The sequence below is a fragment of the Neophocaena asiaeorientalis genome, unplaced genomic scaffold, assembly GCF_003031525.2.
Source record: "Neophocaena asiaeorientalis asiaeorientalis breed wild unplaced genomic scaffold, Neophocaena_asiaeorientalis_V1.1 scaffold421, whole genome shotgun sequence".
NCBI classification, from domain to species: domain Eukaryota; kingdom Metazoa; phylum Chordata; class Mammalia; order Artiodactyla; family Phocoenidae; genus Neophocaena; species Neophocaena asiaeorientalis.
In genome coordinates, this window is record NW_020173273.1 from 54,574 (window position 1) to 81,878 (window position 27,305).

Below are 27,305 nucleotides of genomic sequence, written 5' to 3' on the forward strand. Positions count from 1 at the left end.
CCAAGAGCAGCAGGTGGGTCTGGCCCAGGCTCCTATGAAGTCACTGCTTTTTCTCTGGGTCCAAGGGGACACAAATCCTTGTGTGCACACTCCAAGCATGGAGTTTCTGTTTTCCCCAGTCCTGTGGAGTTCCTGTGATCAAGCCCCACTTGCCTTCAAAGCCCAATGCTTAGGATTCTCCTCCTCCTTCCAGTGCCAGACACCCAGGCTGGGGAGCCTGATGTGGGGCTCAGAACTCTTACTCCGTGGGAGAACCTCTGCAATATAATTATTTTCCAGTTTGTGCGTTGCCCACCCAGCAGGTATGGGATTTGATTTTGTTGCAAATGGGCCTCTCCTACTGTCTTGTTGTAGCTTCTTCTTTGTCTTTGGATGTAGAACATCTTTTCTGGCAGGTTCCAGTCATTTTTATTGGTGGTTGTTCAGCAGTTTGTTGTGATTTTGTTGTTTTCATGGAAGGAGGTGAGCTCAAGTCCTTCTACTCCAACATCTTACATTAAAAGAAAACTTGACAAATACATGTTGAACAAAAAGCAAATGCTCTCAAAGGAAAGTTTTTTACTCCAAAAAAATAAAATTCAATTCATCAATCCAAAAAAGCCAACAACGAAAAAACAAATGTGACCCAACTAAACTTAAAAGCTTTTGCATGGCAAAGAAAACTACTGACTGAACGAAAAGACAACCTAAGGAATGGGAGAAAATATTTGCAAATGATATGACCAACAAGGGGTTAATATCCAAATATGTAAACAGCTCATACAACTCAGTATCAAAAAAACAATAACCCAGTCAGAAAATCTGCAGAAGACTTGAATAGACATTTTTTCCAAAGAAGACATACGGATGGATAACAGGCACATGAAAAGATGCTCAACATTGCTAATTATTAGAGAAATACAAATCAAAACCACAATTAGGTATCACCTCAGACCTGTCAGAATGGCTGTCATCAAAAAGTCTACAAACAACAAATGTTGGAGAGGATGTGGAGAAAACGGAACACTTGTACACTTGGTGGAATGTAAATTGGTGCTGCCACTGTGGAAGAGATTCCTTAAAAAACTAAAAATAGAACTACCATATGATCCAGCAATCCCACTCCTAGGTATATATCCAGAAAAAATTAAAACACTAATTTGAAAAGATACATGCTTCCCAATGTTCAGAGTAGCACTATGTACAATAGCTAAGACATGGAAGCAGTCTAAGTGCCCATCAACAGATGACTGGATAAAGAAGAGGTGGTGTGTGTGTGTGTGTGTGTGTGTGTGTGTGTGTGTGTGTGTGTGTGTCTGTATGTATATATATATATATATATATATAAAAAACAATAACCCAGTCAGAAAATCTGCAGAAGACTTGAATAGACATTTTTTCCAAAGAAGACATACGGATGGATAACAGGCACATGAAAAGATGCTCAACATTGCTAATTATTAGAGAAATACAAATCAAAACCACAATTAGGTATCACCTCAGACCTGTCAGAATGGCTGTCATCAAAAAGTCTACAAACAACAAATGTTGGAGAGGATGTGGAGAAAACGGAACACTTGTACACTTGGTGGAATGTAAATTGGTGCTGCCACTGTGGAAGAGATTCCTTAAAAAACTAAAAATAGAACTACCATATGATCCAGCAATCCCACTCCTAGGTATATATCCAGAAAAAATTAAAACACTAATTTGAAAAGATACATGCTTCCCAATGTTCAGAGTAGCACTATGTACAATAGCTAAGACATGGAAGCAGTCTAAGTGCCCATCAACAGATGACTGGATAAAGAAGAGGTGGTGTGTGTGTGTGTGTGTGTGTGTGTGTGTGTGTGTGTGTGTGTGTGTGTCTCTATATATATATATATATATATATATATATATATATATGTATAATGCAATACTACTCAGCCATAAAAAAGAATGAAATACTGCCATTTGCAGCAATGTGGATGGACCTAGAGAATATTATGCTTAGTGAAATAAGTTAGACAGAGAAGAGAAATATTACATGATATCACTTATATGTGGAATCTAAAAACTAATAAAATGAATTTATATACAAAATAGAAACAGACTCACAGATATAGAAAACTAACTGTGGTGACCAAAGTGGGGAGGAAGCAGGGAGGGACAAATTAGGGATATGGGATTAACAAATACAAATTACTATATATAAAATAGATAAGCAACAAGGCTATACTTGGGAGTTATACCCATTATCTTGTAATAATCTATAATGGAATAGCACAGGGAATTATACTCATTATCTTATAACAGCCTATTCTGGAATATAATCTGCAAAAATACTGAATCACTATGCTGTACACCTGAAACTAACACAATATTATAAATCAACTATACTTCAATAAAAGAGGGGGAATTTGGTAGTACTTATATATTTCTTGATGAAAAAAAAAACCCAGTAAAACCACTATAAATGTGGCATAGCTTATAGCATTGTAAGGATATTTTATTTCATTTCCTATACAAGAAACCTCCTTTAAGGAATAAAGTAAAAAAGAAAACCACCATCTGGATTTTCCTATAGGTTTGTGGTGATTATTAGTGCAAGAAAATGTAAAAATACCTGGAAAGAGTCCCTGTATGTTACATGTCATCAAGTGAAATGTTTGACAATAGTGACTCAGGGCATGGAAAATCTATTTCCTTAATTAAAAACAATTATTTTAATTAGTGTAAAGTCATATGTGAAAGTTCTAAAAATTATTTATAATTCATAACATACTGAACATACTCATTAAGATACCTAATTCTTTAAGTCTTATAAGGAATGAGGCCATTTCCTTTAGCTGTAGGTCATTATTCATAGACAAGTAGGCAAAATAACAACAGAGAATATTTGTCAAGAGTATATAGTGTTTTTATGTTCTACAAAAAAAATTTTATGTTCAATATTCAAATATTTTCTGATTTTAATAAAATACATTTTTATAACTGAACTCCTTCTAATATTAAAGATAACTCAGTACTTTTTGTACTTAAGGGGTGAGATATAGGCCTTCTGGATAAATGACTACATTTTGGTCTAATTTTCCCCATACAATTATTATACCTCTTAGACAAACTAAGCTTAGCTGTACCCCGATTGACAATAAGATTTAAATCTTCTGGAAGCAAAGTATTTGGTCTCGTGTTGTCCTCTCTTATTTTATTACCAAGAGTCTTCTTTGAATTGTGGTTAACACGTTTACAGTCTTTGTTTATCTTCTGGCTTTGACCGGCATGGTGTTTTTTACTGATACATGGGTTTTCCGCTCCAGTTGGATATATAATATTCTTGTGATCAATAGAAGGAAAAAACGTTTGAGATGATATTTTTCCAAAGGATCCAGTGGGTAAATCTTGGAGATAGCTGGGGAAATGTTGGCTAATTTTATATTCATAGATTGATTTTCTTGAATTTGAATCATCTACTTTGACAGAATACAGATCATCTATTGTTATATTCTGATAAGTATCTATTGGACTTTGAGGTGTATTCAACTTTTCAGAATTATGCTGAGGTATGATAGGTAAAATTCCAAGTCCATTTTGTTTTAATACTAATCCAGTACCAGGAATAAAAAGTTCTGGTTCTTCCTGTTTTGACAGATGAATGATGTTTGTGTTTGAAACAGATTGATGTGCATGTCCACTCACTGCTCTATCTTTCCAGATTAAAGGGTTATATATAACTTGTCCATCAATAGGGCATGAATTGCACTTGTGGAGTAACCAACTGTCAATACATTTCCTATGAAACTTAAAAGAAAGTTATAAGTTAATCAGAGATATATTATCTTGTTTATAATGTATACTATCTATGTAAAATTTCCCCACTTTCATTATTGTGTTACTTTTAACACTGTTTCATAATATTGGAAGGTAATAAAATTCATCAAGTTTTATGGAAATATTTTGAAGTTCTCTTAAAAATGTAATTGGTTAGAGACTGATCTTCATTTTTCATATTAAAATGAAAAGCCTTCTATGGATGTCATTTTTTCAATTTCATTAAAAACTCACTACTTATTCAAGCCATTAATTTCACTGTTGCTTTCTAATGAATGAAAATTATTAAGTAATAAAAATGTCATAGCCAACTAGAGTTGAAAATTGATATGATGATGGTAAGACATAATGTGACAAATCACCTTCTAGGGAAGAAAACAAATTATCAGTCATTATAAGTAAGGGTGACTCTAAAGCTATAAAAGTTTATTTATTAAAACAACTTCATCTCAGAAAAAACCTGGTTACCACTACATAGTGATTCAGCAACTTTAGACTTTGATTCCAGTAAGTTCATTTGAAATAATAATAAACTATGTCAAATTAAGCATTTCTGTTTCATCTAAAGAATCATAAAATTAACATTAAAAAGTTAGTATTCTATAAGCCTTTTACAGGTAACTAAAGCAGATAAAAGAATCTAACTTAAAGTGCCATTTTATCTTTCCTCAATAGTTTATACAGAAATGAATCCTAATTAATAGGAATCCATCCTTGGGGGGCAGAACTGCCTTCTCAATAGTCTCTGCTCTAGCTTTCTGCACACACTGTTCAATTTGAACATCTCTGCTCATAATTCAACTAAAAAGTAAAAGGAGAGACTTAAATTGCCACTTGATTTGTGAAAACTGGCCCTACAGGGAAAGTCAAACTAAAATGATGTGACTTCTACCTTGTGAGTACATGGTAGCAATCTTGTATGCTGACCAGGACAAAATGCCTTCAAACAAAGTCGACACTGGTAGCCTGGAGCAAGCAGCTTACTATTCTTTGTGATCAGTAAGAGAGGCAGTGACCTTACCACGTGTTTTGGTGTGTAAACTTGGCTAAATGAGAATAAACAGAGAGACATGAATGGTCATATGTGATTATAGATAAGGAAGTAATCAATAAATAGTACAGGTAATAACCTCCAAATAAATAATGCAAATGAACCCAGTGCCTTCTAGAACTGAAGATAATAAATCTCGTACATTATAAAGTTACAAAATCTATTGTATTGATCTTGAACAAGATGGATCCAACTTCAACATCAACTTCATCAGGAACAAAATTTAATTTAGTCATTTCAAATAAAAATACTAACCTGAATTTTTTTGATTTGTACTTTTTAACATCAGTGAAACCAGAACATAATTTTGAGAACCATATACTCAAATTATTTCAGACTGAGCCAACACACAGGCTTGTGTTTAGAAAAATACAACCCAATTCACTCTGTCATCTGGTAGGAAGTAAGATGCGTGGTAAACCATATTAAATATTCCAGTTATAAACTGGTAGGTCATAATCTATGAGGAGACTTATTTCACTTGGGGTATACGCTTATTACTTCTGTATTGTTAGACCATGTTAATGAACTCTAAAGATACAAACCCCATTTTTGTAGCAAAAGTACCAACAAACATAACTAAGATTACACAATGTAAATTTGATGCCACTAGCAACTGATAAAACACGTAAAACAAATATTTAAAAACAAAATCTTGGTTAAAAGGTTAGATGCATTCCTATTATTCAAAAGTCATTCAGAATAAAGCTCAAATATATTCTTTAGACAACTTTATACTTCTCATTACTCTTCAGATAAACTTTCATAATGCTACAAAAATTGCTTTTACCAAGGTCATTTAATTGTCAACTAAAAAAAATCTGTGTGTTTCTATTATTTCAGGTTGTTAATCACTTTTTAAAAAAAATCTTGAAACTCTCTCCTTTTATTTATTCCATTTTCTCTGCCTAGAATGTCCTTCTACCCCTAATATTCTCTTGTCTCCCCCTACAATATCTCCTAAACCATTAGTTATACAATTTATCATTCTAATAGGTTGAAGTGTGATACCCAGCCAGGGCCAAGGGAAATGGAGATGGAGAGCCTTTGTATAGGCTCCTTTCATACCCACAAAGCATTTTATGCTCCACAAGAGTTGTAGTCTCTGAAGTGTGTGGAGCACCCACAGGGCATGGGTTAGATATCCACTGGGTTGGATAGAAATCTATCTATCTATCTACTATATATATGTGGGATAGAAATACATATATACACACATATATATGTATAAACAAGCACAATTTTTGTTTGGTTAATTCATTGAAATGGTCCTTTAAAAAATATTTCAATTTTATCCCATCCTATTAAAATGAGCTTTGTATATATTTTATAGTGTACCTAATATGTTGATTATACACAGTACGTTTAATTTTCTTTAATTGATACCAAGTATGGCAAAAGGTCTGGACGACTGTCCACTAGTCAGGGTTTTGACATACAACCAATCCCCTTAGCACTCTCCTTCCCTGGGGGTGGAATAGAGGGCAATAAGGAAAGAAAGACTTCCTTCCCATAGAGGTCATTTACTTCAAAGCAAATCTCAAAGCTCCCTGTATTTTTTCTTTACATAACATATATCAGTTTTAATTTTACATTTATTTAGATGATCACTTAATTGCTGAGGAAACTAGATATCCCTAATACCTAGTACAATCTCTGGTAGAATTAATAATAATAATAGCATTATTTGAGTATTTACTGTGTGTATTAATTCATTTCATATGCACAACATTACTATGAGACTGGTTTTATAATTATCCCCATTTTAAAGATAAAAATGTGGCAAGGAGATGTGAAGTAACTAGCCCAAAAGTTGCATAGCCAACTTATGGTTGTACTAGGATTGGATTTAAGCATTCTGACTCCAGAGCCTTGCTCTTCACTTGAATACTATGTCACCTAGTATATATAAGTACTCAATACATATTTATTGAATAAAGAAATGAATAAAACTTATCTGAACTGAAAAATTGTTTAAATATCCTAAGAAATATAAATTTCACTGAGAATCTCACCCTTGCTTTTCTTGAAAATGTGGCATCTTTTCTATCTCATTTTTAATATCTATATATTTTACAGTTTCATCTGATCTTTTTTCCAACAATCTCCATTTTTGATTTCTCTTCTGTAATAGGTAAAAGGTGAATGTTACTTTGTAAATTGTGGAAGCTTTTATCTTGTGCATGAAACCAGTAGGCTGTGTATCAATAACATAATAATGTAAATAAAGACTCATCATTTTAAAAGATAGCTTTTTAACACATTAAAGAATTTGCAAATTATTAGTGAGTCTAATATACTGTTGCACAGCTACTATAACATTACTTTTTAAGGTAAAAATATTTATCTTTTAATCAATAATGGTATTTGTGGATGTTTTATCTTGTGTAGTAAATAGAAGGTAGCATTATTATTCAGCATCAGGAGATACTTATTTGCTTGTTAGATTCAAATGATAGCAATAAAATTCCATGATGTAAGAAATTTTAAAACCGTAAATGGTTGTCAGTAGCATTTTAAGTCATTTTGTAGTGTTGAGATCTTTTTTTAAACTGAATTTTCAAGCTTGATGGCTGTAATTTCTGTCCTTAAGATTTATGTATGATATCATTACATATTTGTTATTATATTAGATTTTATAAATTACCAATGTAAAAACTGATTGCCTATAAATCCTTATGAAAAAGAGTTCTCCAAAAATTATGGTCTTTGGTTTTTATTCAAACACAGTCAGCTCTATTCCAGAGAGTTACCTATTCTTAGATTTTACTTAGATTTACAATAGGAAAATACAAACACTATATGAAATTCAAGATGGATACTGTACCTCACGAAATGTAAATGAGTGAGAAAGATGGCAGCAGCTATCAAAACAATCCTGGCATAAGTGATATTCTATACATTTGGTACACCTAAAAATGCAAAACACCAAAACATACAAGAAAAAATCCAATTATTTTGATTGTTTTTGGTGAAAAATTCTGGCCAAGATTTCCTGGGAACTATGCAGATATGACAAGGCCCATCTTAAATCTCACCCCATATTAGCTTCCTGTTGCTACTGAAACAAATTACAACAAATTTAGCAGCTTAAACACTTTATTATCTTACGGTTTTGTATGTCAGAAGTCTGACATGGGTCACAATGGGTTTAAAATCAACGGGTCCACAGAATGGCATTTCTTTTTGGAGGCTATAGAGATCTGTTTCTTTGCCCTTTCTTCTAGAGGCTGCCCACATTCCTTAGCTTAGCTTGTGGCACTTTCCTCCATCTTCAAAGCAAGCAATGCAGCACCTCTCTGTGCCTTTCTTCCATATTCACATATCCCTTTGACTCTCTTCTTTGCTGCCGTCTTCCACTTTTAAGAACTCTTGTGATTATACACTGAGCCCAGGCAATCCAAGATAACCTCCTTATTTCAAGGTCAGGTGATTAGCAACCTGAATTTCATCTGCAACCTTAATCCCCCTACAACATGTAACCTAACATACAGGTTCTGGGCATGGGGATGTGGATATATTTGGGAGGGCATTATTTTGCCTACCACATATCCCTACCATGATGTCTTCCTGGAATGCTTTATCTTTCATTTATCTCTTTTTCTAAGTTCCTTTAGGATGTACAGCCTATTGGACATTCTATCATTTGATTACCCAGTGTTTTCCCATTATTTCATGAATGCTAGAGTTAGCAGAATACTTCTTGAAAACAGGAATTGCACTATATTCCTTCTCTGTCCTCACAAAATAGAAAAAGGTATATGTATAAAAAGTTTGCAATAAAAATCATTGATATACTAAAAAACTTCATTTTCCACAAAGCTCAATCTAAACATGTATCACTTATAAAAATTTTGCCACAAGCAGAGAATTTTAATTTACTTTCAGCAATATTCACCAGAAATAACATTTCAAGCAAATAAAGTTATTTTCTTGCTCAAGTTATCAAAGAATTAGAAGATTATTTCCAAGAGAAATCTGGGAAAATATATCCTTCAGACATCTTAGAAGCAGCAAGTATTAATTTATTCATTATTATTTTTTATACATACAGGGAAGATTCTTAATAATTAACATCAACCAGTCAAAGCAATGGTGCAGTTTATTCAATACATCAAATTGTGCTGGGCTTCAAAAAGTTAAGTATCTCTATATTTTAATATATAGATATATGATAGTTTTGGAATTAACTTCTTAAAAGGTAAGTAGCTATATTATGAAACTTTAATGAAGAGGAACTGAAAAGCTTTCTAGTTTACCTTATCTCCTACTCAAACCATTACTAAAACTACCAGAAATCGTTTTTTCAGGCTAACGGCTGAAATGCTAGCATTTGAGGGAGTGGCAGGAGATATGGATGTGAATAATTGTGAGCCAAATGCGTAGAGAAGTTATTCTGAAAGGAGAGTGCAGAGCAGCAGGCAGGAAGCAGAACAGTGGAGAATGCCTGTATTGAGGGGTAGTAGGAAGAATCACCCTTGGGGACAGAAAGCAGTCAGAGGGACAGAGGAAAGCACTGTCATTAACAAAATACTTAAAAGCAAGATTTGAGATAATTTACCAAAGCCACCCACGCATTAGCAATTTGAGGAATACATCACTATAAAAACTGAAAATTTTACACCGTGGCTTTCACCTGTCCTTGTCACCCCCAGCTGTTCCTCCCAACCCACCTTTCCACACGTTACCTTAGCCCCTTATTGTTCTTACCCACCCCTTTTGAAAAAATTCAGATTGCCCCAAAAATGGCTGCTAATGCCAAATATCAAGTCTTTCCTTTTCCTAGAACTCTCTTTAACCAACATTCCTGAAACTAGCTGAACACCTCCTGCTAAACTTTATAAAAATTCTGCCCTTCTTCCTCAAGTGAGCTTTCTCAGGCTTGCTGTTTTCAATAAAGACTTTTGCTAATGGTGCTCTAGTTGATTTACTTCTATGTGACACATTGAGAAAACAAAGGACTAAAACAGTTTAAAGGAGAAAGGTATCATTCACCTTTGGGGGTGATTAAAAACAGTTTTATGGTTTTATGAGAGGGTTTTAAAAATATTAATTAGACTCATCATAATGTAATTCCAGGAAGACTGAAAAGTAAACTGATGCATTTTAGAAAAAATTTTAACAAAGACTGAAGCAAAATATTTTCTTCTTAACATACAGTTAAGATTTCAATTAAGAAAGCACAACATCCCAAGCATAGCAATTAATTGATGTTTTATTGTGGAATTGTGGGAAAGTTTGAGGAATACTCAAAAAGTAATGAAAATCTCTTTCTTTAATAAGTATCTTGTTGTTGTTAAGGTATAAGATGTGAAAGAAAACAAAACATGTATCATTGCAGTTTGGAGTTGGGGAACTCCAGTTCAGTTGATCTAGTCAATATCCCTCTGGCTCAGTCCTAGGAGTTTTTGGCAATGACCTCATTGGTGGTTCAAAGAAAGTTACAGGGGTAAGAGGTCTATCTAGCAGGGCTCTGAGCTTGGAAATTCATTTAGGTCAAACTACAAAGCCTGTGTTCAGAGCTTCCAAGAAAGGATGCTACTTCAGACTCTCAATCTAGACTGGAATGCAAAGCCAATACTCTGTGTGAGTAAAGAAAATAAAACAACTGAAATTCTTAAGGTACTGGGCTGACATAGATCACTAGTCTGAAAATCCTAAATAAGTAGCCATCTTTAAGGCAAACACACTATATAAAGGGGGAAAAGAAGAAGGCTAAATGATTAGTACTCTAATGTTCAAAGTTTCCTAAAATTAAAAAAAAAGTTAGACTACAAATTTATAATATTACTGATTGATACTTACTTATAACACTTCCCCTCAACTGGAAACTGTCGACAGTTATTACAGGGAATTCCAAGGTGTTTGTCTAGTCGCTCTTTCTCAGCTGTAGCCACAAGTTTGCTAGAGTTTTTGAATTCCTCTAAAATAAGTTTTAATGGTGCAAAGTCTTTCCTACACAAGGGACATTTCAACATGGAAGTGTGTGATATCTTATCCTGATAATTAGCTAAGATCTTCATGCATTTTATATGAACACTATTGCCACAGCCAAACCTGTTAGAAACAAAATCCAAGTCTACCATTTGTATACAGCAAAGTTTTATATATATATATATTTTCTGTGCTACCATCTTTATTTCCTATAAAAATAGATTCTGAACTGATTATCCAGATATAGCTTGATTACACACATAAACACTATTTTATCTATCTAATCTAATCTATCATATTTAATTTAGTACATCAGAATTCCAAACAAAATCTTTCCCATTTCAATGAAATGGTGGTAAAAGATTTTGCATCATTATAATATTTTTCATTTTTAAAGTGAGAATGCATATAGTCTTAACAAAAAGAAAAGTATAACAATAATTATTATTTTTAAATAAAAAGCATCATTGAGAGCAGGGGTGTCACCTTATTTTTCTAGAAATCACACAATATGAATGTGGTTGTACCCAATAAATATCTGCTGAGAGAAATAATATTTTGGGAAATAGTAACTTTAAAATATGCCAAAGAAGCAGCTATGTGAAAAAAATACAATGTGGATGAAAATTTTGGTAAATAATCAGGAAAAAAAAAGAATTGAAAAGTTCAATACCAAATGGTTGCCCAAATTTTCCAAGTCCAAATTTACAGTGCCTTTGAAGCATAGTTAAGTACAATACTCTCAATAAACATTTATGTATGTGATATTTTGAATTATTTAGTTTTAAAGATAAAATTTAGAAAAGCTGAAGAGAATTTTTATCATTTTAAAGTAAAATAATCTTCACTTTCAGAAAAACTGTTTGTAACTACTCTAAGCCGTGGCATTTATTCATGTATATAAAACAGAAACATGAAAATTATCTACTTTAATAACCTAAAAGTGAAAAAGTAAATAAAGTGGAGTTATTTTTTAACTTTCACCCTTTAAAATGTAGCCCAGAAATATTTAGAGTTAGAACAGGACCTCTCACAACATGTTAGGAAATAAAAGGTGGTCAATTAAGTATAATTGTTTAAATATGTATTTTTTTTCAATCAACATGTTTCATAACATATTACAAATATATTAAATTAGAGTTTTTTCATAAGTTTATAGAATCCAAAGAAAAATCATGTCACCTGCAAAAGGTGACAGGAACCTTTTTCTCTAAAAGTACTTCTTGACAAATAGAGCATATATCATCTGAACTAATTTCCTTCTGTTTAATGTAACCATCTTCTTCAATCTGTGCATTTTCATTGTTCCTTCCTTGTTGGGGAGTTTGAACTCGATGTATCCCTCGAAGCAAGTCGCTGATTTCTCTTTCCACAAGACCTAATTGCAAAGCAGCTAACGATAAATTCCAAAGTATTAAAATTCAGTGGCAAATTGGAGACAAAGAAACAACTTAGGCAGAAAATTAGCATTTTTTTCCCAAATATCAGAAAGTTTGGTTGAATTATTACACTGACATTTACCACTTATTGTATTCCTTTCAGAGCCAAAACGTCAGAAAAGAGTCATTTATAAAAAGAAGAGAAGTTATCTCTTGTTTTCCTGTTACTGAAAAGAGTCAGTGTAACCAGCACATTATAAAGGTTTCAGATTAATTATAAAACAGTGTTCCTCCTTGGATTGGTGCTATAATCATCTCTTACATTTTGATCTGCTCTCTTGTTCATAAAAAAATATTTATCATCATACAGGAGTATTAAAAGAAATGGGCATAAATACAGAAAGGAGACGAGAGATTCGAGTGGTTAGTGTAATTAACATTTGTTAGATGAATAAATTAGTAAATAGATAATGAGAGAGCAAGACACAGTTGCGCCTATTTTCCTTAGTTTTACGTCTCTACAAGTGTCTCGGTAGCCACATTCTTCATAGATTTGGTCAGTATTCCTCAGGACAATCTGTTAGGAACTATATTGCCTATACATTTGGGATACACAGTCTTTGAATTCTGAATTTTCTCCATCCTGCTGTCCTTCTAAGAAATGGTGTACTTAGTGCATATAGTTTTGATCCAGGCATCTTAGATTCCCTTTTTCTCTGGCCCATTCCCATGCCCCTCCTCTTTCCCTCTTCTTAACATAATTTAAATGCCAGTTGTTATTGGTCCCCTTGAGTTCTATTCATTTTATATATTCTTTAATACATAGAGATTAAAAAATCATTTGCAAGATAATGAAAAGCTCCATTTTCCCTTAAAAGATGACCAATTAAACATTAACAATACTGAAAACATCACAGTTACATTTCAATACAGAAATCTCTGTTCCTTGTCTGAGGTGGCATGGCAGGTGGAATGTGGGAGGATATCATACTTTAATTAACCATTACTTTGGAGGATGAGGGCTATTTGTCACAGAGACACAGCAAAATCTGCTCCCTAAAAAAATGAGGAGGAAAATGAAGAACAAAAGATTGTGCTTTGGGGGATAAAGATTCTCTAGAGCAGCAGAAATACTGAAATATAAAATTTCATAAGAGGAGTTGGCTACAAACTGTTCTTTGTGGTATAACATGAATTGGAGAATAAAAGGGAGAAACAAACTCTTCTGAAATTAATTTGGAAAAATTAATGTATGAGACTATAAAAGAATATTCTTTCATAAAGGAGAGCAAGACAGCTAACCTTATCAGATATCATAATGTATTATAAAAAAACAAAACTCACTATAAAAATTATGAAACAAGGATGAAAAGCACTATTTAATAGCTGTTATTGAGATAACTAGGTAGAAATATGGAAAAAATTTAATTACTTCAAACCAAATACCAACCTCCAATTTATATCAATACAACTACACATGGATGCTATAAAGAAGAATAAAAATAAAATAGAAAAGCTTGCAGAAAAAAAAATCTCTAAAATACTATGGAAGATAGACAACTTTCAAAGTATCAAAACAATATACATGAAAAGTAAAAATGGTCAGATTTAGCAACACACAAAAATCCATATACATAAAACAAAATTTAATGAAACCATATAAAAAAGAATTATGACATCAGAAAAACATTTGCAAACATTTAATTTATCATTTAAATGATAAATTTCAACATTATTGAGACTTATACTTTCTTTGAATATTTGTGCACAAAGGATTTTCTCAATGTTGAGTAGCTAAAACGTCTTTTAACTATGAGGTATAAAAAATATTTTATTTTAGTAGGAAATATAATTTTTCAAAATTAATATATAGGATCAAATTTAAACAAAAAATTTCCTACTAAATTTCCTAATAAAATAGGGATATTTATAATAAGATGTGGTTTCTGCCTTCAAGAGCACAAAGGATAATATGATATAAAGTATTAGATTGATCCATATGAAATTGCTATTTTTGTAGATGAAAAAATATTGGCAATTCATATGATTCAATTTATTTAAAAAATCACCTAGTAGAATTCCTGACTAATATGCAGTACAATAAATATTTGTTGAATGTAACTGGGTAGAGCTGCACTGTTCAATATGGTAGCCATCAGCCATATGTGGCTACTGAGCACCTGAAATGTGGATAGTGTGACTGAAAATTGAATTTTAAATTTTGTCTTATTTAAATTTAAATGGAAAACTGATAATCTATAGTTTCTGGAAAATTTATGTTTATAACAATTTGGGTATTATATGAATTTATTTTTCAACTGAATATTTTACGATGTCTAAATGCAGATCAAGCATTTCCAATGAAAATATAGTGTCTGAGGTGAGATGCATTGTAAATGTAAAATACACACTAGATTTTGAAGGCAGTATGAAAAAACATTAAAATAACATAATTTTTATATTGATTACATGCTGACATGATATTTTGATGTATTGGGTTAAATTAAAATATGTTATTAAAACTAACTTTCCTGTTTATTTTTACTTTCTATAATATGTTACCAGAAAATTACATATGTGGTTCACATTATATTTCTGTTGGGTAGCCCTAGTATAGAAACTTGTGAAAATGACATGGAAAATAATGCAGATAATAACTAAGACTTTGAAGAGGATGTGACCATTTAACTTCAGGTGTATACAATGGAGAAATAGAGAAGAAAGCAATATCCATGAACTCATCCAACCTAATTATTGTGTATGAAGGGATTGGGAGAGAGGATGAAGTACAGAGTAGGTGACATTTCAGAAAGAACCTTTTGTCTACAATGTGAAGGAGAAAGCAACAAAGTGCAGATGCTGGAAACGGAGGCTACAAAGAACAGTACTAAGGGCTGATGATGGTTGAACAAACGTAAGAATGAGGATGGGGAAGTAAAATCACTGTTGAGAAGTAGGTAGGATGTAACATAAACAGGATTTGTTTATGAGAGAAGAGGATGAGAAAGGAAAAACAAGGAGAATGCCAAGGTTTCTAGCTTTGGAGACTAAAGAAGAAGGAAAGCCAATATGTGAGATAGGGAATACAACAAGAGAGCACATATCGGGGGGAATTTACTATTCCAAATGCCTGCAGGACCTCCAAAATTGTGGTGCTCAGAAGGCAGCTGGAAATACTGGTCTGCTGATAAGATGTGGAAATCACTGTTACAGAGGTAACAGGTGGAGACAGAAAATATGAGATGTTTCTAAGAAAATGGGTAGAGAGAAGAATACAAAAGAAAAATCCCTGTGAAACACTAATATTAATTTATTATCTAGTAGGACTTTTAAATGTCAACTGTGCTTGTACTTATATAATAGTTGCCTAAACAGAACCAATAACCTGAATTGAAAAAAAATCGAAAACTGATTATCACTTTAATTCTTTATGAATATTATAAACATTTATTAATAAATGCTAAATGCCTTTGCAGTTCTTAGATGAATCTAGTATAGGTTAAATAAATCTTTGCAGGAAACATTTCCATAATGATAGCATCTTTATTATAAAATGTATAAATCGAAATAACCTGTGATAGAATTATTTTTCTTTCTCTTTTATTTTTGAGGACTCTAGAATTTAATTTTAAATTAAATTTCAAATTGAAAATTATAAAAAATGTCATATGCCTGACTTTAAACTCAATGTAGGTACTGACATAAAAACTATTTAACTGTAAAATACATATATTTTTTGCATAAAAACTTGTCAGTAAACATTTTTAAATGAAATTATGTATCATGTCAACTATTTCTGTGACCTGAAAAATTACATTTGTCATTTTTCTCATAATTAAAATAAATTTAGATACAGAAACTACTGTAAATTCTTGCTTAGAATTCATGAGGGAAAGTTTTTCTACTGAAAACCTGGCCATTATTTCACCTCATTTTTTATTAAGTGCTTTTTAATGTGAAATGGCATATAAAGTTACATTTTTTTGGTAAATAGGAAGAAAAATGTTCCAACTGTCTTAATGTAACAAACTGTGTTACAGTTTTCAGACTGGACAATAACTGTCTAAATTTAGAATATGTCTAAATAAACAATTATTAAATTCGTTAAATTCAAATTAGTAAAAACACACAAATGCAACTTACATTCATGATTCCTTGGAAGCCTGAATTTTTTCAACAAGACCCTAATATTCAGAAGTAGAAAAACAAAATAAAACATTTATTTCTGACATAACCTCAAAAGGTATTATTAATTTTAGAATAGGAATGGTATTATAGAATTTATATTGCTGAAAGTATTAGGGATAAACTTAAAATTCTCATCAGTTTTCTGTTACAAGAGTCGTTGAATTTTTGTTTTAAAATAAGCATATGTGTAAAAAGTATGATACATGGAAACTAAAGACATTTGCAGTAAAGAGATTTGTCGGAGAGAGTCCATGTATTTCTTTATGACATAGAGTAGCTCACAAAGAGAGGTTAGTGAGGGAATCTAAGTATTCACAGCACTCTTTTTAAACTTCCCTGGAAGTTTCTTACTCTTGGACATGGAGGAATTTTCTGGATAGAGTAACAAATGACTGTTTTCCTACATACCACTTTAACGTATGACAGAAAAATACTTTCAAATATCACCAATTAAAATGGAATATGACTTTTTTAAAAAAGTGGTAAATATATATTAAATTCTTACTTAAATATATTAAATATACCTTAGTATGTTAAATACTTGGATTATATTTCCATTAAGTTTATGGTAAATACACTGTAAAAAATAAGTTACATTACATAAAAATCAGAACAGAATGCCCTTGCTCTGAGGAAGCTGGCATAAAATAAAAATGGAAAAAACCTATTTTATGTATAATAATAAAACCAAATTGCAAATTTTGAAGGGACCATATTTTATATTTTTATGCTAACTAGAGCAAATAACTTGTGTTAGTAAATGCTCAATTAAAAACTGATCAAAACAACAAAAAACTTGGTAAATAAAAGCATTAAAAATAACAGCTATATGTTATATACTGTTTTCTAACCTATAAAGAAAAGCATTAGAAATATGATACACACTTTTCTTAATTTCTTGTTTGATTTTTTCCTCTTAAAATATCAATTACAAACTTTCTACAATAATATAATCAGTGATTTGTTGGTATAAGTATAGTAGGTAAACAAATGAGTTGATGTGGGTTTAAATTACATGGAAGGAATTTTTTTGTTTTTCATTTCTGGGATCACCTACAGGATCTGACTCTTAGAGGAAAAATTTTAGATTTGACAGAAGTAATCTTCAGCAGAGTCCTATTTTAATCTTAAAAGATTCAGAGTCAAATGCTTATTGAAAAGGAAAATAGTAAAATTTAAAAATATCATAATGAACCATGCAATTATCATCAGTGATGTGAACAGGGGAGATTTTTTGTTTTATTGTTACATTTCACCTTTGTACATAATGAAAATCTAAACATTGATTTTTTTTCTTATTAAAAACAATAACATTCCAAACATATAGAGGTGGTAGTATGCTTACCTCACTTTAATTTTTAAACCTCACTTAATTTTTAAACCTCACTTAATTAAAAATATCATAATGAACCATGCAATTATCATCAGTGATGTGAACAGGGGAGATTTTTTGTTTTATTGTTACATTTCACCTTTGTACATAATGAAAATCTAAACATTGATTTTTTTTCTTATTAAAAACAATAACATTCCAAACATATAGAGGTGGTAGTATGCTTACCTCACTTTAATTTTTAAACCTCACTTAATTTTTAAACCTCACTTAATTTTTAGGAAGAATGAAAACTATTTTCTTACTTAATTTACTAGGAATGAATAGATTACTATGAACTTTGTATCTGTTATTTTTTCCCACTTTGTGTGACTTAGTCTTTTTTTCTAATATTATAGAAATATTATTAGCTTTTCAAAATATTTCCATGTATCTTTATTTTCTTTGGAGACTTAAATATGCTGTTAATGTCTTCCATTTTATGCTTAAGTAATATGGTTAAATATGCCTAAAACATGAATCCAAAAGCAAAGCTAGCAGAAATTTGATATACTGCTGAAATCATAAATCAGCAAAAGTATTGCTATAAAGCAATACCTATGGGTGACAGACATAAAAATATTAATACTTAAAAAAAGGAAAAAAAACTCGAACTCACAGATACAGAGAACAGATTGATGGTTGCCAGATGTTGGGCCAAGGGACGGCTAGGAGGTAGGAGAAATGGCTGAAGGTGGTCAAAAGGTACAGACTTCCACTTATAAAATAAGTAAGTCATGGGGACATAATGTACAGCATGGTGACTATAGTTAATAGTACTCTGCTGCATATTTGAAGGTTGCTAAAAGAATAAATCTTAAAAATTCTCATCTCAAGAAAAAAAAATTGTAACTATGTGTGGTAATGGATGTTAACTGGATTGTGTTGATCATTTTTCAATATATACTTACACTGAATCATTATGTTGTACATCCAAAACTAATATAAAGTTATATGTCTATTATATCTCAGTAAAAAATAATAGTTTTACTGCAAGATCCAGTTAATGAGACTTCAGGCTACAGAAATAATTGAGAGGAGAAAAAGTTTCATTTACAAAGAATATAACAGGTAGTCAGAAGTAAATTAAATGCCTCAAATGGAAGAATGTTAAATAAATTATGATATACCATACACTAACATGGTATATCATAGTTTATTTAACATTCACTGATGACTTGAATGAGAGAGACTACATAGCACTGAAATAAAGTAACAGTGTGTGACAAAAGCAGAACACAGAATTCCCACAGACTATTAGGTATACATAAATACAAGGTCAAAAAAGAAAATAGAAAATAAAAAGTTTATTATATCTTTGTGGTGGGGATTTAAAAAATTTTCCTAAAATGAAGTTTTTATTTTATCCATAAATATTTAATTGAGAAAAGGACAAGATGGCATTTACTAGACGTTATATTTAGGAAAAACCATTAGGTAATAAAGCTAGGTTTTACTGGGAAGCATTTGTTGGGTGATAGAAAATAATATTCAGTGTTCAAAAACTGATATCTTTATAAAAAATTCCTATGTAATCATCTTTATAGGTCTTCAAAAATAAAAGAGAGTCTCAGGTTTCTTGTATGAAACACTAGGGCACAAATAATTGTTTCCAGATTTGTTTTAGAAAAGAATCTATGAATGATGTTCAAAATGCTTCTGCTTCACTACCTTCTTCTCCACACTTATGTACATACTTTACATAATATTATTGAATAATTGTTTATAGCTTTCTTTGAATTACTTTAATTTTCAAACTTTCATTTAAATGATAAATTTCAACATTATTGAGACTTATACTTTCTTTGAATATTTGTGCACAAAGGATTTTCTCAATGTTGAGTAGCTAAAACGTCTTTTAACTATGAGGTATAAAAAATATTTTATTTTAGTAGGAAATATAATTTTTCAAAATTAATATATAGGATCAAATTTAAACAAAAAATTTCCTACTAAATTTCCTAATAAAATAGGGATATTTATAATAAGATGTGGTTTCTGCCTTCAAGAGCACAAAGGATAATATGATATAAAGTATTAGATTGATCCATATGAAATTGCTATTTTTGTAGATGAAAAAATATTGGCAATTCATATGATTCAATTTATTTAAAAAATCACCTAGTAGAATTCCTGACTAATATGCAGTACAATAAATATTTGTTGAATGTAACTGGGTAGAGCTGCACTGTTCAATATGGTAGCCATCAGCCATATGTGGCTACTGAGCACCTGAAATGTGGATAGTGTGACTGAAAATTGAATTTTAAATTTTGTCTTATTTAAATTTAAATGGAAAACTGATAATCTATAGTTTCTGGAAAATTTATGTTTATAACAATTTGGGTATTATATGAATTTATTTTTCAACTGAATATTTTACGATGTCTAAATGCAGATCAAGCATTTCCAATGAAAATATAGTGTCTGAGGTGAGATGCATTGTAAATGTAAAATACACACTAGATTTTGAAGGCAGTATGAAAAAACATTAAAATAACATAATTTTTATATTGATTACATGCTGACATGATATTTTGATGTATTGGGTTAAATTAAAATATGTTATTAAAACTAACTTTCCTGTTTATTTTTACTTTCTATAATATGTTACCAGAAAATTACATATGTGGTTCACATTATATTTCTGTTGGGTAGCCCTAGTATAGAAACTTGTGAAAATGACATGGAAAATAATGCAGATAATAACTAAGACTTTGAAGAGGATGTGACCATTTAACTTCAGGTGTATACAATGGAGAAATAGAGAAGAAAGCAATATCCATGAACTCATCCAACCTAATTATTGTGTATGAAGGGATTGGGAGAGAGGATGAAGTACAGAGTAGGTGACATTTCAGAAAGAACCTTTTGTCTACAATGTGAAGGAGAAAGCAACAAAGTGCAGATGCTGGAAACGGAGGCTACAAAGAACAGTACTAAGGGCTGATGATGGTTGAACAAACGTAAGAATGAGGATGGGGAAGTAAAATCACTGTTGAGAAGTAGGTAGGATGTAACATAAACAGGATTTGTTTATGAGAGAAGAGGATGAGAAAGGAAAAACAAGGAGAATGCCAAGGTTTCTAGCTTTGGAGACTAAAGAAGAAGGAAAGCCAATATGTGAGATAGGGAATACAACAAGAGAGCACATATCGGGGGGAATTTACTATTCCAAATGCCTGCAGGACCTCCAAAATTGTGGTGCTCAGAAGGCAGCTGGAAATACTGGTCTGCTGATAAGATGTGGAAATCACTGTTACAGAGGTAACAGGTGGAGACAGAAAATATGAGATGTTTCTAAGAAAATGGGTAGAGAGAAGAATACAAAAGAAAAATCCCTGTGAAACACTAATATTAATTTATTATCTAGTAGGACTTTTAAATGTCAACTGTGCTTGTACTTATATAATAGTTGCCTAAACAGAACCAATAACCTGAATTGAAAAAAAATCGAAAACTGATTATCACTTTAATTCTTTATGAATATTATAAACATTTATTAATAAATGCTAAATGCCTTTGCAGTTCTTAGATGAATCTAGTATAGGTTAAATAAATCTTTGCAGGAAACATTTCCATAATGATAGCATCTTTATTATAAAATGTATAAATCGAAATAACCTGTGATAGAATTATTTTTCTTTCTCTTTTATTTTTGAGGACTCTAGAATTTAATTTTAAATTAAATTTCAAATTGAAAATTATAAAAAATGTCATATGCCTGACTTTAAACTCAATGTAGGTACTGACATAAAAACTATTTAACTGTAAAATACATATATTTTTTGCATAAAAACTTGTCAGTAAACATTTTTAAATGAAATTATGTATCATGTCAACTATTTCTGTGACCTGAAAAATTACATTTGTCATTTTTCTCATAATTAAAATAAATTTAGATACAGAAACTACTGTAAATTCTTGCTTAGAATTCATGAGGGAAAGTTTTTCTACTGAAAACCTGGCCATTATTTCACCTCATTTTTTATTAAGTGCTTTTTAATGTGAAATGGCATATAAAGTTACATTTTTTTGGTAAATAGGAAGAAAAATGTTCCAACTGTCTTAATGTAACAAACTGTGTTACAGTTTTCAGACTGGACAATAACTGTCTAAATTTAGAATATGTCTAAATAAACAATTATTAAATTCGTTAAATTCAAATTAGTAAAAACACACAAATGCAACTTACATTCATGATTCCTTGGAAGCCTGAATTTTTTCAACAAGACCCTAATATTCAGAAGTAGAAAAACAAAATAAAACATTTATTTCTGACATAACCTCAAAAGGTATTATTAATTTTAGAATAGGAATGGTATTATAGAATTTATATTGCTGAAAGTATTAGGGATAAACTTAAAATTCTCATCAGTTTTCTGTTACAAGAGTCGTTGAATTTTTGTTTTAAAATAAGCATATGTGTAAAAAGTATGATACATGGAAACTAAAGACATTTGCAGTAAAGAGATTTGTCGGAGAGAGTCCATGTATTTCTTTATGACATAGAGTAGCTCACAAAGAGAGGTTAGTGAGGGAATCTAAGTATTCACAGCACTCTTTTTAAACTTCCCTGGAAGTTTCTTACTCTTGGACATGGAGGAATTTTCTGGATAGAGTAACAAATGACTGTTTTCCTACATACCACTTTAACGTATGACAGAAAAATACTTTCAAATATCACCAATTAAAATGGAATATGACTTTTTTAAAAAAGTGGTAAATATATATTAAATTCTTACTTAAATATATTAAATATACCTTAGTATGTTAAATACTTGGATTATATTTCCATTAAGTTTATGGTAAATACACTGTAAAAAATAAGTTACATTACATAAAAATCAGAACAGAATGCCCTTGCTCTGAGGAAGCTGGCATAAAATAAAAATGGAAAAAACCTATTTTATGTATAATAATAAAACCAAATTGCAAATTTTGAAGGGACCATATTTTATATTTTTATGCTAACTAGAGCAAATAACTTGTGTTAGTAAATGCTCAATTAAAAACTGATCAAAACAACAAAAAACTTGGTAAATAAAAGCATTAAAAATAACAGCTATATGTTATATACTGTTTTCTAACCTATAAAGAAAAGCATTAGAAATATGATACACACTTTTCTTAATTTCTTGTTTGATTTTTTCCTCTTAAAATATCAATTACAAACTTTCTACAATAATATAATCAGTGATTTGTTGGTATAAGTATAGTAGGTAAACAAATGAGTTGATGTGGGTTTAAATTACATGGAAGGAATTTTTTTGTTTTTCATTTCTGGGATCACCTACAGGATCTGACTCTTAGAGGAAAAATTTTAGATTTGACAGAAGTAATCTTCAGCAGAGTCCTATTTTAATCTTAAAAGATTCAGAGTCAAATGCTTATTGAAAAGGAAAATAGTAAAATTTAAAAATATCATAATGAACCATGCAATTATCATCAGTGATGTGAACAGGGGAGATTTTTTGTTTTATTGTTACATTTCACCTTTGTACATAATGAAAATCTAAACATTGATTTTTTTTCTTATTAAAAACAATAACATTCCAAACATATAGAGGTGGTAGTATGCTTACCTCACTTTAATTTTTAAACCTCACTTAATTTTTAAACCTCACTTAATTTTTTAACCTCACTTAATTTGGGGGATGAAATAAAATATCCAAAACGATATTGACAAGCTACAACCATTTTACCTTTAAGTTCTCCCAACACCAAATTTCTTTAATCTTGCAGTACTCAAGCCATGAAAAAGGCAAAACATGTAATATACCAAGATGTTCCTTTGTGGAAGATCTTCATTACGATGTCACTTACCAGCATATATGCTTACAAAGTTCCCCTCCTTTCAGAAATATGGAACAATTACAAACATGAGGATTTCCTAGAGAAACCTTCAAAAGAAAAATGGAAAAATGCATACTTAAAAAAAAAGTTCCAGTCAGTTTTTAGAGTTATAGAGTAAAATTAATAGATAATTGGATTAAAAGAGATTTCAAGAGATATTTTAGTTTAGGTGACTCCAAAAGGTTGAACATAGTCTACTGGAACATCTTAATTCTTGACATAAGTCTAATTTTTCACTTCCTTATTCTTTGCCTTGTTCAACAAATTGCATTGTCAGCTAAGACTGTTTTTAATAGACCTACCTGCAGGCAAGTGAAAAGAAATCTAATTTTAAAAACTTGAAAAAAAATCTATAAATTTTTAACTGAAAGGAAATTCTACTTTGCAATGGAGCTAAAGACCTTTTGTAAAGTAGTTCTTCTGGGGTTTTTGTTTTGTGCGTTTCAATTGGTGAGTTTATTTAATTTTATTCAAGAAAACTAATTTTATTCACCAAGTCTATACTGGCTTAAACTATTTATTAAATGCCCTAAGTGTTATAAAGTGACAAAAGGACGTCTGACATAAGCAGCATGACACTAAATTAAAAATTTTCAAGTCAACTCCAGGGAGGTAGAGTGGTGGCTGACTTTTGAGTGGTGAGAGTAGGATATGCAAATATGAAATATCTGTGGTCTTTCAGCAAAATTAAAAAGAATTTTTATTCATTAAGACATTTCCAAGGAATCACCATTTAAGCCATACTTGAAAAGGGTCTTGTTATAGCTTCAGACTGACTGAAAAGTAAAGAAAACCTGATTTTATTTATTTAGCAAATATATACGGCTTGTAAACAGATTGTACGATTTTCATTTCGTTTGAGTTACAGGGTTAGTGACTGCTAACGGATCTAAGAACGCACATAAATGCAAACCATATATTCAGATAAAATGTCTCCCGTTTTTAAGTCCAGAGATCAAAGGCCATAATCTTAGGAGAGTTGGATGCAACTTGGAGTCCTAACCTCCAATAATGGAACTTTTCTAACAAGTACTGTTTCAATCAGCAATGTGCACATATTTAGAGTCTGGAACACTCGCGGGTGGGGTTCGGCAGCAAGTGGCTACATACAAGGTGGGCCTGGGGGTACCGCGCGGGTCGGCCTGGCAGGGAGCCGAGGCGGGTTGTGGGGGGTAGTTACTCGGAAATCCCTGTTTTCCGGCTCTTCCTCTCTCAGTAGAAAGGAGGTGGGGCCCATCTCTCGTAGAAGGTAGATGCTGCTGCTCAGCGCCTGGTCTTGTTGCCAGTTGAGGCGGTCGCTAAAGTGTCTTCGCCTTTCAGAGGCCTTACAGCCTCTGCGATGCATCTTGTCTGGGTAGGGGCGAAGGCAGCCCCTCCGCTTTCTGAGTCGCCCGCCGGTCTCCATGACAACCGCGTGCCCGCCGGTTGCCTTGGAGACGGCGGTTGAGTCGCAGTGTCCCAGAGTGCCTTGCGCGGAGGTTTGTTTCCGCAGCTCACCCCCGCCTCCACTCCTTCCTGAAGCAGCAATCCTGACTGTAGAGTGTTTCTAATACCCAACTGGCTGATTTAAAAGCTGGTGGCCAAAGTCATCGCTGTCAAATCTCTCGCGTTTCTTCTGCTGGTTCCTTGCAGGCGGGGGCTTGTGAATTCTGTGTTAGGATAGTCGCACAACCCCCCGGTTACAGTTTGGGCTCTGGATGCTGAAATGATCCTGTGATGATTCATCATTTTTATCCGAAAGCCCAGAGTGACTGTTGACATTCAACAGTATTCCAAAAACATTTTCCGATTGCGTACTAGGTGCATAATCTGAATGAAGCGCTGGGGGAAGATCAATGATGTGGAAGACAGGATTTTAACCTGGGAAGTTAGACTCTTAAGTAGGGATGTGTGTGTTGGTGGGGGGATGGTCTTTAAACGAGGGGAGCATCTTTAAGTTGCATGTTTGTGTAGGGATGGGTGTTTGGGGTGGGGTGCGGAATCCATTGCCTCTATGCCCTCTAAATTTACAAATCCCAATTTAAGGAATAAGCTATGCTATGTTGACTCAATAGTTCAAATTGTCTATGAGCTTTGTTAATACGTTCTAGGGGGAGAGCTGTAATACAGTATGAGTCAAGTAAAGAAGCCATATTACTGGAATATCTCTTTCAGAAATTGAAATCAGGAAATAGCCAGTTGGTGGCGAAAATATAAAGATGGGGGATATTTGTCCCATTTTATCATGGGAGGAACTCACAACTAGATTATGTCAAGCGCAGGAAGGAGAAAATGGCCAAAGGCCCCAGTATGAAAGAAGATGATGGAAATGGCAGCTTTCACATGTGAGACATCTGGATAAACAGCATCTAATCCTAGGTCTAAGGTTTTAACTTAACTAAATTTTATCTCTACTCTCCTATTTTTACTAATAACAACTAATGTACGTACTACCATACTGCCACTTTACCATCAATTTAATGGTGCTAGATGTTAAACTTTATGCATTAAGAAAAAACTTCATATTGAAACCAAAAGAACTTATAAATTGAATTAACTTAGTTTATTTATTAATACTTATAATTTTAAAAACTCCAAATAAATGACATTCTACACTTTCTAAATGAGAAGGTGAGTAAGGTTTCAGAGTGAAGGCACTTTATTCAACCACCATTTCCTTCTCTCTCCATATACACACATACATACATAAGATATCTCCATATATATTACATATATTATGTATATAGTTATTTAAGAATTACCTTGAAGGGAACTTTAAGAAACAAACAATAGCAAATAATTGTTCAAATTATTTTTGTAAATAAGTAAATTGTTTTACTTATTATAATTAGCTAATAATACCTGATACATGTGTAACTGATAAACAGCATTCTCAAAAGATCGCATCTTTAAGACACAATTGTCATTATGTCAACTGAATATAGGTTCATAAATTCTATTTTGGGGAATGATAAAAGTAACAGTATTCATACTTTCATGGAAATTAAAAAGAGAAAGCACAGGTTGCTAGACAGAACTTTAGCTATAAGACATTTGTTTTTGTATCTCTGTTAAGACTTTAAAAACATTTTTATAGCCAGGTGACTATCCCATATGTCTGCTTCATCTCTTAAGAGTGTGTGACAGGGATAATATTTTGCAAATATTTAAGGGAATTGTTCCCCTCCAAGTTCCATTTTGAAGCATAATGCCCTAGGAAAGAGGGAAGTGGTTAGTGCTACAAAGTCATTGATAAGCTTTGAATTACATGAACTAAGTTTTAGGCCCTTTAGCAATACAATTTGGTTATAAAAGATAGGAATTAAAAATTATTATAGCTACAGATTAAGATATAAAAAACTGGGCTTAGAGTATTAGGCCTGGGAATTGTATGAAAGAGAATGCCCTGAGGGGTTGGGAAGAAGAATAACAGAAGTCAGTGGAAAAAGTCAGCTGCCACTCTCAACATGGGTGGGTATGTGTGTGTTGTGGTAAGAGTGGGAGTAGGTGGAGGGATGGATTGAAACAATGAGCTGGGTTTGGGAAGACTGAGAACATCGAGGGTGTGTGTGTGTGTGTGTGTGTGTGTGTGTGTGTGTGTGTGTGTGTGTGTAGTAGTAGTAGTAGTAGTATGCTTACTTCTGAAATAGTGTTAGGGAGGTACAGGCTAGTAGGAAACTTGAGTTTCTAGTTTAGTGCCCTAAAACACGATAAGCAATATGCAGAGGTGCCAGTGGAAGACAGGTAAATGAAC

General features: G+C 32.0%; 1 protein-coding gene across 1 annotated transcript; it reads right to left on the reverse strand.

Annotated features, from left to right (window-relative positions):
- Positions 1–2,949: 2,949 nt before the first annotated feature.
- Positions 2,950–24,917, reverse strand: ZSWIM2 (zinc finger SWIM-type containing 2). The gene is made up of 9 exons (XM_024746074.1): positions 24,753–24,917; positions 23,543–23,619; positions 21,912–21,952; positions 11,960–12,170; positions 10,649–10,900; positions 7,671–7,755; positions 6,859–6,968; positions 4,685–4,838; positions 2,950–3,762 (listed from the first exon to the last, which is right to left on the reverse strand). The coding sequence occupies exons 1-9, from the start codon at positions 24,915–24,917 to the stop codon at positions 2,950–2,952; spliced, it is 1,908 nt and encodes a 635-aa protein (XP_024601842.1).
- Between the last annotated feature and the right edge of the window lie 2,388 nt (positions 24,918–27,305).